Source organism: Mchenga conophoros, linkage group LG15, assembly GCF_057382185.1.
Source record: "Mchenga conophoros isolate Kocher_MC1m ecotype Shallow Benthic linkage group LG15, M_conophoros_male_GT1.1, whole genome shotgun sequence".
Lineage (NCBI taxonomy): Eukaryota > Metazoa > Chordata > Actinopteri > Cichliformes > Cichlidae > Mchenga > Mchenga conophoros.
Window position 1 is genome coordinate 9853721 of NC_140540.1, and position 19444 is coordinate 9873164.

Below are 19444 nucleotides of genomic sequence, written 5' to 3' on the forward strand. Positions count from 1 at the left end.
CTGTATAGACTGAGATTTTACACAAAATCAAGCAGTTTATAAAATATATTATGGGTTTATGAATGTGCTGCAGATAAATAGGCACCTTTGATCAGATTAAGTGTTATAATACTACTGCTAATGTCTGTTTAAGTGCTCATCCAGGTCATGGTAGTCTAAGGAGCTTGGATAGAAAGCAACTGCACTTCTTCAAGTTTCTTAAAGATGTTTCACCTCTTATTTAAGAGGCTTCATCGGTTCTAAAACCAAAAGACGGACAGTCCTTTAAGTTGCTCTTTGACTCACTATTAATCATGTGCCTTATCACATGAACCAAAGTGTAAAAAAGGCGTGGTTCGTTATCAGCAGAGGTTTCGGGTGAAACTACTGTCTCACCCCATCAAATGTAAAAATGTATTCAAGAAACTTAAAGAAGTCTTTCTGTCCAAGCTCCCAAGATTGCTGCTTGTACAACATACAGTATGCTACATGATGCATCAGTAATAAATATCCAATAAACAACATATAACAATGAAAGGGCTCATTTCTGTGCTTGCATTTGATGCTTAAAAAAACTGTTGTTGTTGCAAACATATTTTAATGCTTGCAGCGTCACCACTTCTCATTCTGATGACGTTGCTACTTTTTCTTAGCTCAAGTTAGAGAGCAAAAAACCACTTCTTTCACTTAGCAATCCCTGGCCTCAATCCCACTCTTAAAATAAAAACTCCTACCGCTCACATTTCACACACAAAGTTTGGTCGTGAACAACTCTGGCTCTCTGATATGGTACAACTGTGAAACAGGCTTCGGGAGGTGAGAAGCATCACGCTGCTGGACACACATAGTTTGATGGAACAAGTGGAGTGGACGGAGTGAGTGAGTCACGAAGCATCAGAGCTGTTGACGGGCCCATCCGTCAGCGCTCTGAAATAGCCATGCGCCAGGACATCACACGCACACAGTTGATATATAAAAAGAAGAACAAGAAGTTTAGTCGTGAGATAAATGGTGAAGAAAAGCACACAGGACCCTCAGAAACACTGAACTGAAGTTTTGTCTAATATCTGCAAAGGTGAATGTTGCTGGCACTTCCAAATGAATTAGACTGGTTTATGCACCATTAAAAAAGCGGAACCAGCCACAAACAATTCATCAGCAGCAGATCAGGCATGTCCATATTCAAGGCAAAGCTTGAAATGTACATTATTTCTTGAGAAATGACCTCAGTTTATTGCAGTGTTTGTGCTTAAATGCATCACTGTTGCAAATAAACATTCAGAAAATATCTTAAAAATAAAATAACTCATCCTTAATGCCATGTCAGTCAGTTTCACAGTGCCAATATGTGGACTTTGTCTACATTTGTCTAAGTCTCGTATACAGTGCAACTGGAATGTATTGACAGTGCTTCACTTGTTCCACATTTTGTCCTGTTACGGCCTTTTTCCAAAGTGGATGCAATTATTTTTTCACCTCAAAATTCTACACTACACCCCATAATTTATTAATTTATTAACAACAGAAGACAAAAATATAACGTGTATACAAATATTAACAGCCTTTGCTTCATTGCTGCAGAAGTTTTTCTGTACTCTTCCCCAGATCTGTGCCTTGGTATAATCTTGTCTCGGAGGTGTACAGACAATTCCTTGGACTTCACGGCTTCATTTGTGCTCTGACATTCATTTTCAGCTGTAGGAGGACCTTATATAGACAAGCACGTACCTTTCCAAAGCATGTCCAATCAACTGAATTGACCACATGTGGACTCCAATCACGGTGTAGAAACATCTAAAAGATCATTGGTGGAAACAGGGGGCACCTGAGCACAATTTTAAGTGTTATGGCAAAGGCTGTGAATACTTCTGTACATTTATTTTTAATAAATTTGCGAGAATTTCAAGCGAATATCGAGAGTAGAATTTTGAGGTGAAAAATGAATTGGATCCATTTTAAATAAGGCTGCAACATGACAAAATGTGAAACAAGTAAAGCACCGCGAATACTTTTGAGATGTGCTGCACTCTCACATCCACACCTGTGGCCTGCTTAGATTTACCAGTCAACCAAATATGCATGCTGTAAACCGAGTCCCTTCAAGTCCACAAATACCCTAGCAGATACACTAAAACTGAGCTATGTTGATTACAGTAAGAGGACTTAAATAAAGGATAATTTTTATATATCAGGCAGATCGCATGCTTTCCTAAGTATCACTGATAACTTCTAAAGATGAACAACTCGATTTGGTTAGGTCTGTTTGTGCAAACGTAACAACTGAGGTATTCAAAGGGGGAAGTGAAAGCCCTGCAGCCCTCATTACATGACAAGTTCTCTGCTCTGCTGTTGCTCTCGCTGTAGCCACCCCTACTGATGAAAAGAAGAACTGCACCGTTCACTGTTAAGGCATGACATGCAAGCCGTGTGCTTTGTTGCAAAGGACTTTGTGTTATGAGTAAAAAAGGATAAAAAGTAATCCTCTGGGATGAACATGCTTACTGCAAGCTTGAAACACTATCTTCTCCTTGAAGGACAAACCCCAGCAGGTTTATCCCTCATTAAACCCTTCGTTTGCTGTTCCGAGAAATGCCTCAGCACCTCTAAATTACCGACTGCACCGCTTATCGTCAGTCACGTGACCACCCGCTCCTTAATTGATGAGAAACTTGGTCTTTAATGAGGCTCGCGCTCTCCTCTGGATTGTTTCTTCTCCAGCTCCGAAATTTAACACCCGTTGCTATGGATACAAAACAGCTGCAACTACCCAAATATGGTCAAAGGAACTGAAACGAAACGGCAATCGCGTGCTGACGTCACGCACAGCACGCATTGCGCTGCCGTGTGTGCGCTCGGATTCCCTTGGCCGTGACAATAGTGGAGCAGAGAGAAGGCTGTGAATAAATAATTAACCTGCTGTTTGCGCTGCTTCCCACTCAATTCAAACACGTCTCCGTCCACGACGCGTCTCCTTTATGTAATCCCGAAGCCAGAAATAGGCGCAATGCCGTCTTTATGGATTGATACTGAGACGAGAACATCATTAATACCACCCTTAAATTTAGGATTTTTCTTCTTCTGACGTTTTAGTGAGTGTTTGGTAGGTCAGATTCATATTTAAACTGGGTTTAAAGCAGTTTTATTACAGATGAAGTTTGCATTGAAGGTGTTCAGCTGTTCTTCGTCCCCCTCCCACCACATTTCTAAGGCATCTCATGGTTTCTTCATCTGCTGAGGAACTTCATGTAAAGTCACCAACTAAGCAAGGCTGTGGTGCCGACTATCTATTCATATAAATGCTCCTAAATCAATAACAACAGCAGCACAGCATTAATTGCAGTTGTGGTATTTTATTTCCAGCATATTTTATCAATATCTAGTTTCTAGTTTTCTTTTGTTTCTGATTTTGTTTGTTTGTTGTTGATTTTTTTGCATCTCTATATTTTCATAAGTAAAAAAATAAACTATGTCATAAAATACATCTCAATAAAATACATGGCATGATCTTGTTTTTCATGGAAAACAAATGTAAAAGGAAATGTCAGTTCAGGTCTGGAGACGGGGGGAGGGGGGGCACCTTACAGCAAGATGTTACACTTACATATTAGTATCCTTCTATAATTCACTTGTTACATCACAGCTTTGTCAAAAACAGTGTTACACATATATTAAGCTACTCAGCAGGATCTCGTTTCAGACCACACGCAGAGCTTTTTTTTTTAACAACACAATACAATCTCTCCTTGGATTACAGATGACTTGTATTTGCATGCATTTTACTAGCACAAGGTCTCATCTCAGACAACTGCAGCAACAGCATGGAAGAACTCAACCGTGTTTACAGTCACAGAAAAACACTGCGTCTACACAATCTCTGATTTTCAGGTATATGCACGACATCGAAACTCACACTACAAAAGGTTATTTGAGAGCGACTGGAGCTTGCTGGCTGGTTAGAATACAGTATTGTTGCATAACTTCTTTGCATTCACAAGGCCAGGAGTGTGGGCGAGTTAAGACTATCTTTCATTAACTCGGATGCACCGAGGCTGCCTTTGAGGCACTCGGAACCGTCAGCCAGGGAATCAATCTCGGAGTGATTGAAGGAAAACACTGTGCGGTAATTGCTACAAGTGGGACTGGAAGACATGACTGGGGTGCTCAGAGACTCAAGGTCGCTTGCCACGGACTTGTACAGGGTTTCCCAGTCTGAGAGGCAGAAGGGCCCACTCAGGTCAGTACTCTGTAGTATGTCAGGGACAGATGCGGCCGTCTCGGGCGTCACTTCCATCTGTATGCTGGGCACCAAGTCATCCAAGTCATCTCCTTTCAGTTCCTCCAGAGCCTCCTCTTCTGCGCTGGAACACAAAAGGATGTTGGAGTTTCCCAAGATGGCTGCAGCAGGGATGCAAGGGACACTGCTCATGTCTTGACCAATATGGGCTTCTCCAGCTGTGCTGCTCTCTGGGGTTTTTCCATTCTCTAACATGGAAAGCAGCTGCGGGGAGTCCGGTGGATCCTGCAGCATTGTGTCAACATCATCTTCCTTATCATCCCCCTCATCATCATCACCATTGCCGTCATCATCTGAGGAGAGTTTGCAGGACGGTTGGTGAGAAGCTAAGACATGCTCTAGTCTCTCTTTCTCCTTTAGCAGGTTGGCAATCTCTGTCTCCAGGGTGGACTTTTCTTCTTCTAAAGTATCAGTTTCCTGAGGGAAAGAGGGAGAAAGAGAAAAGAAAAGAGCATGAGCAAAGCACAAAAAAAACCCTAAACAAAACAAAAAAAACCTATGTGGCTCTACCGCTCTGCTTCGCTGTTGTGAACTGAGACATTATTCATCTTTGGAAGTATGCAAAGTATTCTGTGAGAATGAATCCTCTATAATGATTTAACAAAGCATTACTTACAGCTTGAAGGGTCTCTATCAGCTCCCTCCGCCTGTTACGACACTTGGCTGCCGCAATTTTGTTCCTCTCCCTCCTGATCCTCCTCCTTTCCTCCTCCTCTTTGGAAGGCTAAAATCAATCAGAAATAGCCCATTAATTTAAACGCTCATCCCACTAGGTCTTGCCATGTCGGCAGTTGGCTCTTAAACACCGTTTCTTGTGCCAAAGTGCAGAGAGAGAAAATCTCCTATGCAGTGAATGCTGATGTGGTCGGTGAAGATTCTCAGTTCAGGCGTTAAAATGCTGCACCACTGGCACGGTCTAGCCAGTCACGTGAACGCGCATTGCATGCAATTTCCTATCCCGCACATAAACAAGGCTGAGCTCGTTACCCCCGCCAAAGTAACCGCTCTGCACCAATTAAACATGATCAAATCGGCTTATGACTGACTCCCCGCAGCAAAATATTCAGATCAATCCGCTAACACTTTATTTCCCCACGACAGGGAAAGAAAAAAAGCAGTTAATTGCGTCCCGTCCCGCTAAAATATCGCGATATCTCAGTTTTCACATTAAGCTTAATGAGTGGAAACGAGGTGGTTGGGGATGGTGTGGGGATCGGGGCAGAGTGCTCTTTTGCTCGCTGTACTGACTGATTGATTGACTGGTGGTTGATTGACACATCAGCATCACCGCCCACCCCTCTCTTCTCTTTACCTGTTCTTTCGGCCCTTTCCTGTTGCTGGCTCTCGCCTTGTTTGCACCTGGCCGGGAAGACGACTGGGTCGCTGCATGAGTTTTGGGCTTTGCACGGCAGGGCGACGGAGAGGCAGATGTGATGACTGTAGGCTGCACAATCCACTTTAGTTCTGGCGATGTTGAGATTGCAGTCACAGTCGGAACAAAGGAGGCTGCTGCACTGGTCTCAGTATCCTGGAAAAACCCACACCAGACAGACATGCATATGCATGCAGTAAAATACTAATTTAGCGTATCTGACGAATGGGTGACCACGTTATTGGCTGACCTTTAGCAATGTTTAAATGTTACATCAATCATTTGTCCAAGGAATGTCAAAGAAGACAAAAAAAATCTGCTCTCTGTAAACACCTCAGAACCAGCCTCGCATCCTCATCAGTTTTTATGATAGATTAAAAAAAAAAGGTTGCAACGAAGACTGTGAAGCAGACAGCAGTACAAACAGTTTTATTTAAATAATAATATCATTGCGCTGTTTTTGCTTGTTTGTTTGTTGGGGTATTTTTTAGGGATTTTCTACAGAGATACGCATGTTTTTCTAGTCATTTTTCCAACACGGGATAGTAATCCTGCTAGGGGAAATGCAGTGCATGAAAAGGACTTCATAAAAATGTGAAGAATTTGAGGAATGCAGTTCTATCACCCGCATGCGTCAAACACAAGATTACGCTTTGTGATCAGGTTTTTGTGTGTGTAATGATGAGATCCGGCTCTACCTTGGTGCTGTCCACTGATGATGAAAGCGAATCAGGAGGATGCTGACTGCACCCAGGGGTGTCCCCGCCAGGCGATGCTGTGCTACAGCTGGACGATAAGTCGAACTCAGTGCTGGAGTCTGGATGCATGGTTTCATTAAAAAATAAAAATTCAAAATAAAATTAAATCACCGCATAAGAGACTGAACAGTCAGTCTGTGCTAGACAGAAAACGGATGTCCCGGACGCCTATATTCCATTTGCCAGGTTCATAACTGTGCACATAGTGGAGAGGCCCGCCTTTTATAGTGAGCTGGAATTTTATGAATGAAATCTGTGTGGTGAGACCGAACCATTTCACCGAGGGAGAAGTGACTGGAGAAAGGGGTTAGCAGATGGGGTTTTTTACAGTTCAACAATCAAATCACTGAAGTGCGTAAAAATCAACACTAACCCATTGTTTCATTTCAGCTTATTATCAGAACTCAAATGGTTTTTTTTAAAAAGTGTGCACATAGAAAGTGGCACCCCTCCCTCCAAAAGGTGCCCACCGCCATGAATGATCTACGTCACTTCATGTATGCAGCATCTGCATCACAGGCTATATGTTCCCGTCATGCCCTCAGATGTTCTCGACATTTACCCTTTGTTTAATGCTTCTGGGCTTTCACGGTAACACGAGCTCTCAATGCTTTAGAAGGAAAGTGGAGGCAGTGTAATAGGCTTCATTAATAAATGGTTTTAAAATAGCCAGTGTGGTGCTTCCCCGATTCTTTCTCCTCCAAACTGTCCACATTAGAACAATGATTATGCACTAATGTTCCAACTTCTATTTATAGACACAAAATAAAATCCGGCATTAATTTAATTCTTTCACAAAGCTTCCAGCACACTGTCTGATTATTTATAAGCCGTCAAAATTAAGTGTCATTCACGTATCACATTGCCTTTCACCTGTCTCTACATATGAATAGAGCTCCAGCAACAGAACTGTCGCTGAAGCCAAGCAGCCAATCGCCGATGGACCGGTCGAGCCATATATGGTATTTCCGGGAGGAGAGGGGGGAGAGGGGGGGCGTGCTGTGGCACAAGGATAGCGCGCAGACGGACGCTGCCGGGCTGTGTGTGGCCCACTCACTCACTGCCGCAAAAAGAAAGTAAAACAAGCTCTCAGAGACTGACCCTATGTTGTACCTGATATCAGCGTCATCAGCTGCGCCAAGAATGGCCGCACAGGCGTTAGTTTGAGGATGCGAAGGATTTGACCCACCTTTCCATATAAGGGTGGCAATTAGGTGCAGCCGCAGATGTGCAAAACACACTCACGAGGGAATCGGAGAATTCAAGAAGGCCAGTGACTGATATAATTTCTAGACAGGAGCAACGTGACTTACTTTCTCACAGACTGTAATGCAGTTTATCGGCACCAATTAAAGCCCGGGCTTTAATTGATGTTCCCGCATAACCTAATTCTGCTCCCATAACAAGAACTTGCGGGCTGGATTGGGCTATATTTAGGTTTCATGTGACCTCACGAATCCACCCAAGTGAAAGGGATAAGCGCTGGATAGAGTGAGAGGCTCCCCCCCTGTTTGCTCTGTGCTCCCGGGTACTTCCCGGCAGTGGCAACCCCCCGCCTTGGGCCCTATTTACCGGCACATCACTATTGGTGGTCGGCTTGAGCGGCCTGGGACAAAACGAAGTTCAAAGGTCGAACAATACTCACCTCTCAGCACATCTCTAACAGTTGTCTTCTTCAAAGCAACTTGAGCGTGAATGCGCAAAGACTGTGGAGTTTATTTTTAGATCCACTGGCATCCAAGTTCACGGTCATTTTAGTGAACTGTTCTCCTTTGAGGAGCCAAAGAGCAGCGATAAAAAATAAATAACTTCAGCTATTAGATAACCGGAGAGTTTAAATACTTTCAAAAGCAGCAATATAAAAAAATATTTTTTCTTTTAGAAATTGCATTTCTTTCTTTCTTTCTTTCTTTCTTTCTTTCTTTCTTTCTTTCTTTCTTCTTCTTCTTATTATTGTTATTATTATAATTTTATTTCGATTAAATTATCATTCCAACACGAAATAACACTAGCAAAAACCAGGTCACTCAAACAGTGCAGGTCAGCAACCTTCATGCCAACCACTCAAACAGAACTCAAACACCGCTCAAGGTAAACGGCTTGTTTGGTGTCCCGTTCCATTCCGTTGACCCGCAGACACCGAGGAAAGGGGAGGACTGTCAGAGACTTGAAAACACTCAGAGCTCTCACTCCGACGTCGTTTCCGGGAACGGCCCCTGACGTGTTCGTGTGCACGTTCCGTCTCCACAGGCGATGCCGAAAAAGTCGGTTTGGTGTTTCTCTGTTGATGTGGCTCCTCCTCATGATTACACACGATCTTCTTTGCTATGAAAAAATAAAAACTAAATGGACGTCACTGACGCGAAAGGGGCTGGGCGTCGCTATGACAACCAGGAATGTTCAACAAAACACTGGCGCGGGAAAGAAAGCGCAAAATCCTATAGCCTGAATTAGGGTCTTTTGACACAATGACACCTTTGTTTAGTCTTTATGGTTTGTTTAATGGGACGAGAGCACTTATGGCGCTTGTTTTGTGCTTGTTTGGTTAAAGAAGGGAATTCCCGGAAGACTCACGAGAGAGAGAAAAAAAGAAGAAGAAAAGCATGAATTGTGTTTCATAAAACTCATAAAATGCTTTGCTCGTGTTTTTTTATGTGCATGAATGTATCGCCTTTATTAAGAATAAACCATGAACAAAACCACCAGCAAAATGTTGCTGACTTTGGTAATATTGCACGAAAGTCACGATGCCTGTTCCACAGACCTACTTCTCAAGTCAACACGATAATAAAAAAAAGTGCTGATGTCAGAGAATGAACAGTTATTAAACAGCAAATGCAGTCGCAATGTTGGCTCACCGTTAAGCCTGCATTTCATGAATTCGTTTCATAGCTTCTTACGTAAATCTTGAGGATTCCCTCTGCTAGTGGCTTTGGGGAAGACCTTTACAATTAACTGCCACCCCTCCCCGTCCCCTCCTTTGAGAAATGTAAACTGTCGTCGAGGAAACGTACACACAGAAAACCAGTTATCAGCTCGCTCTGCAGCTAAACACGCCCTGTTCTGGATTGCAGGCGAAAAGTACAAATAGTACCTGAGGGTGGAGAACATGTCACCCATGTCCTGACATGTAACGTTTATGTAGAGATATTTTAGACAATTCTATGAAACAATTCCATTGTAACTTACTGGATATAAACGCATGGGATTAAATAAGAAAAATACATGGATAAAATTAAGTATATAAGTAAATTAAAAGTCGGTTTAACAGACAGACCACAGAATCAAGTGAAAATCAATTACCCACCGTTTTCTCGCTTATTCTTATCTTTATTCAAATTATTCTTTGTACTTTGTGACCTACCTACACATACAAACATGGGCCTCCTGTGATTGTATGAATTGTCTTGCATTAAATGTGTAACAATTGATCAAATTAAACACTTTAAAAATAGTCGATAAGTGAGTCAGTGAGTGAAGTTAGCGAGTACTTAAATAACATGTTATTTATATACCACCTTTCAAGGTGAATATCACAAAGTGCTTAACTACAAGTTTGCACGATAAAATAGAGTTTCTATATTTCAAAAATACAAATAAAAAAGGAGGCGCACGGCTGGGGGAGGGGGTTAAAAAAACAGAAACAGATTTTTATTTTTTAATGTGTTTGTTTGGTACGTTTTGTTCAGCACAGACACATTTACATGTTTAATTGTGTCCCTGCTGTGTAGGACGCACTTTTCCTCACTGTTATCTCAGTTCTTCAAGTTTTCACAACAGCGTCTGTGTTTGTTGTTTTACATAACGTCATGCCGCTGTCCGCCACTCTCAAGGTGTATTTCCCATCAGGCCCCGCCTCCTTCACAGGATGCACCATATATGGATACCTACGTATCGGGGATCCCGCTCCGGAATATTCCATTTCTTGAAGACGAGTTTTAGAAATAAACATTTTAAATAGTCACTTATCACCTGTAAATGACTCATTCGTGACTCGTGCAAACAAAGTGTATTGAATTTAAATGGAGCGCGAGGAAAAGTCGGTGTTATTACGGCGTTGTTAAGTCAGTGTTTTGGTGTTTTTTTCCTTCCTGGTGTCGGGTGAACGGCACACCCCTCTCTACGTCAGCAGGCACACTATAAAAAAGGCCCAGCTCGGAGAGTTGGCAGTCTAACTTTGAGTAGCAGAACAGCGACTAAAGAGAACTGATCGGGAGCAGCGCTTGAAGAGTTTTCTCGCAAACCCACTAAAGGACTATCCTGACCTCAAGTTTACATTCGTCCTTAGTAGAGTTTGTCCGGATCTTCTTATTTGCTTAAATTTTTTTTCGAAAAAAAGGAACGATGATGTTCAATTTCAACGCGGATTGCGACTCTTCCTCTCGCTGCAGCACCGCTTCCCCGTCCGTGGACACTTTGGGATATTACCCGTCACCAGCGGGATCTTACTCCAGCATGGGATCTCCCCAGTCTCAGGTATGTCCGCTTAAACATTGTTAAATCTTTACAACACGCTATTTCAGCTCAGAAAGAACCTGTTGGAGATTTGAATGTTTACTAAATTAAACTGACAAAGCTTAAATTTGATGTTTTCAAATAATAATAATGTTAATAATGAAAAAGGCTGGCTGGAAATTAAGAAAAGCACCCATTGAGTTTTTAAATATATATATTAAAAAATAACTCTGACCTGCGCACCACACAGTGCAAGGCAAGCTTCATTCATCCACCTGGAAACTCCATAGAGAGAATGTAACGTCATAGCTGACATCATAAGGATATTTTTAAACCATCCAGCTTTTTATAGACCCTCCGTGCTTCATTCATAGACATCTTGCAATGCTGCCACCCCTCCTGATAATGTACCAAATGTCCTGACGATCTCCTTTTTTACTTCATTTCCTCCAGGATTTCACAGACCTGACAGCATCAAGTGCCTCCTTCATCCCCACAGTCACAGCCATTTCCACAAGCCCAGATCTTCAGTGGATGGTCCAGCCTGTGGTCTCCTCAGTGGCCCCTTCCCACGGAGCTCACCCTTACACCTCCAGTCCTAGCCCTGCATACTCAAGAGCAGTCATGAAATCTGCAATGTCCAGGGCTCACAACAAGAGAGGCAAAGTGGAACAGGTAATTATCATTCGTTCATGAAGTGTTATGTATATATATATAGACTAAGATTATTAAAGAGCAGGGGTCCTAACTTTTACCTTCTATCATGTGCAGATGACACCTGAGGAAGAGGAGAAGAGAAGGATTCGCAGAGAGAGAAATAAGCAGGCAGCAGCAAAATGCCGCAACAGGAGGCGAGAGCTTACAGACACTCTGCAAGCTGTAAGTATCCCATCAGATTTACCATCACTCATTGAAACATGTTTATTGTCAGAGCTATAGCAGAGCTATCCAACAGCCAAGCTGATGCAACTTCCTCCATTTCTCTCTCTTACAGGAAACTGATATCCTGGAAGACCAGAAATCCAACCTGCAGAATGATATCGCCAACTTGCTGAAGGAGAAGGAGAGGCTTGAGTTCATTCTGGCTGCCCACCAGCCCATTTGCAAAATCCCCTCTGAGCTGGGCACAGACTTCCCCCTGACCTCCCTCTCTCCTACCCACTCCTGCCACTCCATTGCAGTGTCCACCCAGCCACAGATCACCGTCTCTCATACACCCGCTATCGCTTCCAGCCAGTCGACCTTCACCTCAACCTCCAACTCCATATTCTCCAGCGCCAGCGCCACCCTCTCCACAGCCACCGTCTCTAGCAGCACAGTCAAGATGTCAGACCTGGAGTCCTCTGTCCTGGAGGAGTCTCTGGATCTCCTGGCAAAGACGGAGATGGAGACGGCACGGTCTGTGCCAGAGGTCGACCTGTCCAGCTCCCTCTACACGGGTCAGGAGTGGGAGGCTCTTCACACCTCAGCTAATACCAATGACTTCGAGCCCCTGTGCACACCTGTAGTAACCTGCACCCCAGCCTGCACTACCTACACGTCTTCATTTGTATTCACCTTCCCAGAGGCAGAGACCGTCCCCACCTGCGGCGTCGCCCACAGGAGAGGAAGCAGCAGCAATGAGCAGTCCTCCGACTCCCTCAGCTCACCCACCCTGCTGGCCCTCTAAAAGACTGTACAAGAAACAATGATTCTTCCGATCAAAGCACACTTTCTTACATAGATGTGCCGATCACAGGGCTATGGAACAGACTTATATTAAATTATTTATGATTTTTATCTGCCTTTATCTATACTTGCCTATAACACCAATGTAGCAAGTTTAAAAAACAAAAACAAAAAAACCCCTCCCCGCATGTTTCAACTAATACCATCTAGTCGTTATATGAGTTCGTATATGATTTATATGGTGCTAGATAACATAACTTGTTGTTTATCGATGTATGTTCAGAGCAATAGTTATTATTGATCCAGTTTGTTTTCTGGTTAATGGAATGTGAGAGTTAACATGTGAATTGTTTGTGAAATTTTAAAAAGAAAAAAACAAACAAAAAAGAAACACGTGCATTGTCTTAACCATGGTCTGAGTGGTCTATCCAAAGTTTTCTGTGAAAACATTAGTCCTTTTAATTTATTAAATTTATTTTTTTACACATAGAGGAATAGAGAAAGAGATAGTAAAGAAGAATGTTGTTTGTAAAATATGTAAATAAAAAGATAGTGATATTTCAATTCAATCATCTGTGCTGGCTGGGTGTGTTGCTTTCCTCTCACGATATCCACACACACACACACATATGTATTTACATATTTATTCAGTTCAAGTCAGGTGTATTCATCAGTCACCTCATGGGGCAAGCACTTTGCGACAGCGGGAAGGAAAAACTCTTTTTAACAGGAAGAAACCTCCCGCCGTGTTTAGGGGAAGAGAGGCAAAGGAAAAATAATTTTAGAAAAGATGAAAGAGAAGAGAAAAAGAGGGGAATATTCTCAGGAGTAGTAAATTAAAAGCATTTCCAGTAAAATGCTTTCAAAAATTATTAAAATAATGCTAAAATTAGCTTATATAAGGCATAGCCATCTTTTTTCCCTGTACCTCCACTTGCTCTATTTATTGTTCCGCCTGTTGCCAGGGTTAACTATGTCAGTGGCTCTTACGTCAGTGCGTTCTTTCCATTTTTTTTAATCGTAAGCCGTGCGCGATGACGTTTGGACTTCCGTGCCCAAATATAGGGCTCTGCGAGGAGTCTGCTGCTCGCTGCCGCCTGCCAACAGAAAGTAACCGGGCAGCTCGGTCAGCGCTTTTCCCCCCCGCTAAAACAGATATACGCTCTCTTCTTTCGGCTTTTTCCCCTCTGCCGGTCTCAGGGAGAGCCGATTTAATCACCGACATCTGTGATAAAAAGATGAAAAAGGCTTGCTGCACACTGCTTTCGTAACCGATGCGACACGTTTCTCACGTCCAACCGTGCGCGCGCGCACACACGCAGACACAGACATACGCACGCGATCTGTAGTTGTGCAAGGGAACTCGCAGGAGGATCTGAAAGTGACGTTTTCAGCCACAATATACGATGGTTTAATTAATTCTCGTGCATCAGAAGGTCCCCGATTAGCCAAAACATCACCTCCCACAGAACAAAAGACGTGCGAGTTACAGCATAATTCGAGGAAGGAAAAAAAAAGGAAAAAGAGGAGTCCTCAGAAATAATTCATAAAGGCACAGACAGCATTGTCGACCTATTAAATGAACTTCTGCATGAGCGATAAGGGTTTATTTTTATGCTGTGACTGTATGCTAAATGTGGATCTTGTTGAAGCACATCTGTGCCAACATGGATGCTGAAGTGACAGCATGACATCCAAATGCCATTTGTTAGTTAAAAAGGTCACCTGATGTGGAAGATCTAGAAATGAAATTTTCATATAATCTAGTATAATCTCCCCCAATCCTTACCCCCATAATTTGTGTATGCAGTATGAATTAAAACTGAAGGTCTGGGGGTGGGGGCATCTATTGCCTCTTGTTACGCAGGAGACCATGAAGGCAATAAATGCATCACTTATGCAGTAATCATTGATTATTTCAGATAAATCTCGGTGGTGTGTTTTGTGTGTGTGTTTTTTCCATTGGCATCTCTGCAGATGAATTATTCTGCTTTTATTGCTCCTCACTGTGTCATCAGACCTCTCCCAGCCTTCTCATCTTGTCTGCATGTCATTCTCTCACCTCATTTGCTCATTTCCCCTTGTACCACTATTTCATCATGTGCAGAATCATCAAAAGGCAGGTTGCCTAATGGCTTCACACAGGAAATGCGTGGTGTGTCTGTGTAAAAGACATGCTTGGTGGAAGACTACTGTCGCACAATAACCAACCAGCTCTGACGTTGGAGGCCTTCCAGTGTGGTCACACCCTTTTTTTTGTAAAGCCACACAAGATGTCAGCAGTTGTTGCTGCTCTGCTTCCTGGTTTCAGGGCCTGCTTTCAAATGAGGAACAAGTTTAATATCGCTCAAAGCACTGAAGTAGCAAAATATGGTGTTCTTTATGAGATTGGCTTTTATAGGGTTTCTTGCTTTGTCCTTGCAGTGCCGTTGCATAACAGCCTATTTCTCAGTATCTGTTTTCCTTTACTCTTCAGCAGTACCCCCCCCCCCCCCCCCCCCTTTTCCTCAATAAAGCTTCCGTGTGCGACCATGCAGCATCTAATAACTCTGTTTATTAATACCCCTTTTGCGGGCTCGGGGAGATGGGGTAGCTGCAGAAATAGCAGGTGCCTATTGCTTCTTTTAACATCAGCATCAACAGCAGTAAAATTAGACCACTGTGACGCCAACCTGCGTCGGTGCTGCAACCCAGGGGAGGAACCAGGCAGCATACGCCTGGTAGAAAGAGAGGAGGAGGAGGAGAAGGAGGAGGGAGGGAGACAATGATGAGGATGAGAGGATTGCAGGGAGGGAGACAGACAGAGATCCCTGCCTTGGTGTAATTGTGAGCACAGTGATGATGAAACAGCTGAGTTCGCCTACGTGCCACACTGACAACAGCTCAGCTTGGCTTGGCTTTGTATTCACAGAAAGCCATCCCCCTGATAGCTTTCTGCTGCTGAGAAGGGATGTGAAAGCTTTTAACAAACTACAAAACATCAGTCTGCCAGTCATGGCTAAGTAACAGAGCAAGAGCTGACTCAGAATAACACTTATAGTAATCAATGTTAAGCACACCCAGTTTTATCCAATTTTGCCCTGAAACAACTCTTTGTCTGAGTTATTGTGAGTTTGCCTGAGGCCCTTTTTTAATGATGAATTACTGCTGTGTGAATGTGTCTTCTCAGTATTTAGAAGTGATAAGGAGCATAACTCATAAAATAACAACAGCTAGTTAAAGGGTGTGTGCATTTGCGTCAGCAGGCTTGTTCTTTAAGGAAGTGTCTGTTCTTTGGAGTCAAATTAAATGAAATTTTGGAACTGTGCCCAGAGGTGACAAAACGGTTACAGTCAATCAGGTGTAAGATTTCAAAAGAAGCTCTCATCCTACTCCTTGAAATGTTTAATTCACAATCAATAAATAAATGTGCCCAGAAAGGGTTGGAATTAACAAACAGAAGCAAATAATTTTTTTTTCTGAACAAGCATGACTTTCACACTTCAAGAACAGCTGAAACTAGTTCAAATACAGGCTACTCATTATTGTTGGATGTAAAGTTTTGTGAATTTCATTTGTAGCCTAAGCTCCTCTGCGGCACAGAGGAGTGTGTGTGACTTGCTATTCTTAGAGGTTTTGACGCAATAAGATACAAAACTGGAGGGATTTCTCTATCCAATAATTACTGTTCACCTGCTGCCAGACTCCCCACTCAGCAGCGTGTCCTCTTCTTGTCTCATGGGATCAGTAACTAGGATGTTTCCCTGGAAACTGGACAGCTCTATCATATATAATTGGGTAATCCCTGAGCTGCTGACAGAAAAATAATAGCGTTTGGGATTTTCAAAAAGACCCAAGCCAACACTGAACGTAATATGTCTTTTTCATAATCTAGATCCAGCGATTACAGGATAGATCTGGATTATTAGTAACTGTAATGATAAAGGGATTTTAGTGACAATATTTAGATATCAATAAGCAGATTGTGGGGGGTTAAAAGACTTCTAACTATAAGACTGCTATTTATTCAGTGAAAGGAGTTAAAGTCCCTGATCGATCTATTGTGCTTCTCTCCACCTTGAACTGGCTTGTTTGCACAAGCCTTCCCACGCTCTGCCACTAACATTAGTCTCAGATATGTAGCCTCTCTGACCCACTAGGGGGCCCAGGTTAAAAATATTCTATGGTCTGCAAAACACTAACACAAGGATTTTCTGAAAATGATAGCTCCCTCAAAGGAAAGTTGAGAGTTATTTTTGTAAATACAGCTGCTGCTGTGTGAGTTAAAGTGCGGGGTTCTTGTTGTTTACTGCACATCCCATATTTCCAGTCTTAATAGGAAACTGACCACCAGTCTACTGAGTGGTGTTAGTTGAACAGAGGGCTAACAGGGAGACAGAGGCAGCCATTCAGGTCACATCCTTTTGAGAGTCATAAAAGTCCAGAACAATTTTTGTCCTAATGACTGTTATTCATTGCTCTGTGAACTGCAGCTACAGCTCTGGGCTCTGCATATCTTATATTGTGATAGGATGCTTGAATAAATGAATAGTGTGAATAGTGATGATCTTTATAATGATATATTTAGCTTATTGTGCAAGGTCACCTTGTCTCCGTACCCAGGAAACTCCTTTTTTGGAGTTGGAGCACTCTACAGAGCGAACAATACACCTGATGTAAACACTCCATCCCACACAAGACCACTACCGGGGCAGGGGTAAAAAATTGCACTTTGTTCAGCAAAGTAATTTAATGGCCAGATAAAATATAGTTGATTCATCCCAAAACTAGGGAAATGCCAGTGGTACAGCAGCCAAGGAATTAAAAAGAATGTGTAAAAATGACTTCAGTAAAGGAGAATAGCTCAGTTAAGCAGAAAAATGGAATTTAAATAAATAAAGGGGCCTAAAAAATAAATAAATAAATAAGCAGAAATGAAAAAGCAATGAGTAAAAATCTGATGATACAATAAGAATACCTGTTATAAAGATGAATAAGAATAAACCTTTAAAAAATATATGTATATTTAGCTAGCTATCTCACTAGATGATAGCATAGTGATGATACTAATGTCAGAGCAGGGGTGTGTTCTCCAGGGGGGCATCGGATGGCACCAGCTCCAACTGATGCCCCCCTACAAATGATTTGTGCCCCCTAAAATGAGGGCATTAGATAACATTACTGTTAATTTTATAATCCCCCAAATCAGTAGATATATAATTCTAAAGGTGCCATTCCACATAATGAGTACACTTACTTTAGTTACTTTAAAGCTTTAAGTAACTAGCTTAAAGCTTTAAAATTTAAACAATGAACCTGTGAACTATTAAGCTACTTGATTAGGATTTTAACGTTTAGTTTGCTTTTACTTAAATGAAAAGTCTAAATACTTTTTTCCACTTTGAAACAATTTTATCCAGTGCAAGATTATGTTTAAGTTAATAAATTGGATACAGGCATTCGTGAGAGCCTAAAAATCATGTTTTCTACACCAGTTTTCTACAATGCTTTTACTTCTGATGAAATATTCTGACTTATTAGTACCTCTGTGCCACGGTTCTTAAACAATCTTGGAAACACGCCTGTGTCACAGCGGTCATTTCCGTCTCATATGCAGTCTTTGGTTAAAACACACTGGAAAGCTTGAAGAACATTTCCTACAGATCCTTCCAAAAGGCTTAAAAAGAAAAGAAAAGAAACCAGGTAGATTTTCCTGTCATAAGTAGGAGTAAGCTGTTCTGCTATTACAGTAAACATGTTAACAGCCCGGTACAGAAATTGTTTTGGTTTTTCAAGCTAAGGTATCTCTTTTAACAAGACCTGTGTGGCTGGGGCAGAGCTAGAGAAATTTTCTTAGGGTGGCATGAGGGTGGCATGGAAATCAGAGGGGGTGGCAAAAGCAAAGCCATTTCTTTAGACACATACAGTAGTTACATTCTGTAATATGCATTATATATAAATGGTGAAAATACATCAAATGCAATAAGTATACACGTTTCATATAAACAATAACAATAACAAAGTCTATAACTTTCTTATTGGCTTTATCCCAAATCATTAAACATTTCAGTTCGATCTTATGTACTGTACAGCCAACATAATAAATAAGCATGTAGCTCAATAAGTATAAACTCCTGAAAGCTACACAACATTAGGTGGATCAGTTAGAAATGCAAGTCTAACTTCTCTTTGGCACTTTTTTGTTACATGCTTGAATTTACACATAAGGTCAGAAATCTGTACTGTCAAACACTACTGACAACAGGAAATAAAGCCAGCTCAACACTATGGGTAACACATTTTTAATGCAAGGGTAACATTTTGCAATATATTAAGTTTTAGAATTTATATTCAATGTTAACTGTAGCTAGGGTAAAAGTGTTCATGCTATAAACAACACTGTCATATGCAAAACTATGGTTGCACTAGGGATGGCAAGGGATTATTTTAGGATGGCACATGCCACCACAGTAGATCTGCCCCTGCCTGTGTGGTTGCTTTATACAATTTATATAATCATCATGTTAAGGCAGGTCCTGAAGACCAGAACCAGACCACCAAAGGTTCTGTTGTAACCCACTGAATGGCTCTGCAAAATGTGACAAGTGGAAAGAAGAAGGGTATAAATTTCATCGTTTTACTAACAACAGCCTTAACCTGTTAGACACAAAAATACGAAGAAAATAAACCAATAAATATTCGACATGTACATGTTTTTATTGTTAGTATTCCACTAAATAACAAGTAAATAATAAGTTCCCTTTTTTTTCTTTACGATTTTTTATGTTTTCACAGCAGGCGCACAGTAAAGTTTGACTGAAAGGTGAACGCTGACTAGGTTGCTGTCTGCTTTGAACCTCTCACGTCTCTGTAACTGTCGTCAGTAACTGAACTGAACTCTGTTGGTGCCTACATGAAAATTTTAAATGACAATATCTA

The 19444-nt window shown here is 41.8% G+C and overlaps 2 protein-coding genes across 2 annotated transcripts; one reads left to right on the plus strand and one right to left on the minus strand.

Moving 5' to 3' along the window:
- Positions 1 to 3309: 3309 nt before the first annotated feature.
- Positions 3310 to 7190, minus strand: LOC146557746 (protein c-Fos-like). The gene is made up of 4 exons (XM_085246431.1): positions 6344 to 7190; positions 5586 to 5801; positions 4890 to 4997; positions 3310 to 4690 (listed from the first exon to the last, which is right to left on the minus strand). Exons 1-4 carry the CDS (start codon positions 6470 to 6472, stop codon positions 3968 to 3970), a joined length of 1176 nt encoding a protein of 391 aa, XP_085102557.1. The 5' UTR covers positions 6473 to 7190; the 3' UTR covers positions 3310 to 3967.
- Positions 7191 to 10559: 3369 nt separating this feature from the next.
- On the plus strand, positions 10560 to 13095 carry fosab (Fos proto-oncogene, AP-1 transcription factor subunit b). Its single transcript, XM_085246432.1, has 4 exons — positions 10560 to 10879; positions 11312 to 11533; positions 11630 to 11737; positions 11853 to 13095. The coding sequence occupies exons 1-4, from the start codon at positions 10748 to 10750 to the stop codon at positions 12525 to 12527; spliced, it is 1137 nt and encodes a 378-aa protein (XP_085102558.1). The 5' UTR covers positions 10560 to 10747; the 3' UTR covers positions 12528 to 13095.
- The last annotated feature ends 6349 nt before the right edge of the window (positions 13096 to 19444 follow it).

Excerpts from the sequence above, each read along its gene's own strand:
- LOC146557746 (XM_085246431.1), bottom strand. The coding sequence starts at position 6,472 with ATGCATCCAGACTCCAGCACTGAGTTCGACTTATCGTCCAGCTGTAGC. Across the intron at positions 4,998-5,585 it reads GGAAAGGGCCGAAAGAACAG|CCTTCCAAAGAGGAGGAGGA; the intron begins GTAAAGAGAAGA and ends GATTGATTTTAG. Across the intron at positions 4,691-4,889 it reads TGATAGAGACCCTTCAAGCT|GAAACTGATACTTTAGAAGA; the intron begins GTAAGTAATGCT and ends TCTTTCCCTCAG.
- fosab (XM_085246432.1), top strand. The coding sequence starts at position 10,748 with ATGATGTTCAATTTCAACGCGGATTGCGACTCTTCCTCTCGCTGCAGC. Across the intron at positions 11,534-11,629 it reads AGAGAGGCAAAGTGGAACAG|ATGACACCTGAGGAAGAGGA; the intron begins GTAATTATCATT and ends TATCATGTGCAG. Across the intron at positions 11,738-11,852 it reads TTACAGACACTCTGCAAGCT|GAAACTGATATCCTGGAAGA; the intron begins GTAAGTATCCCA and ends TCTCTCTTACAG.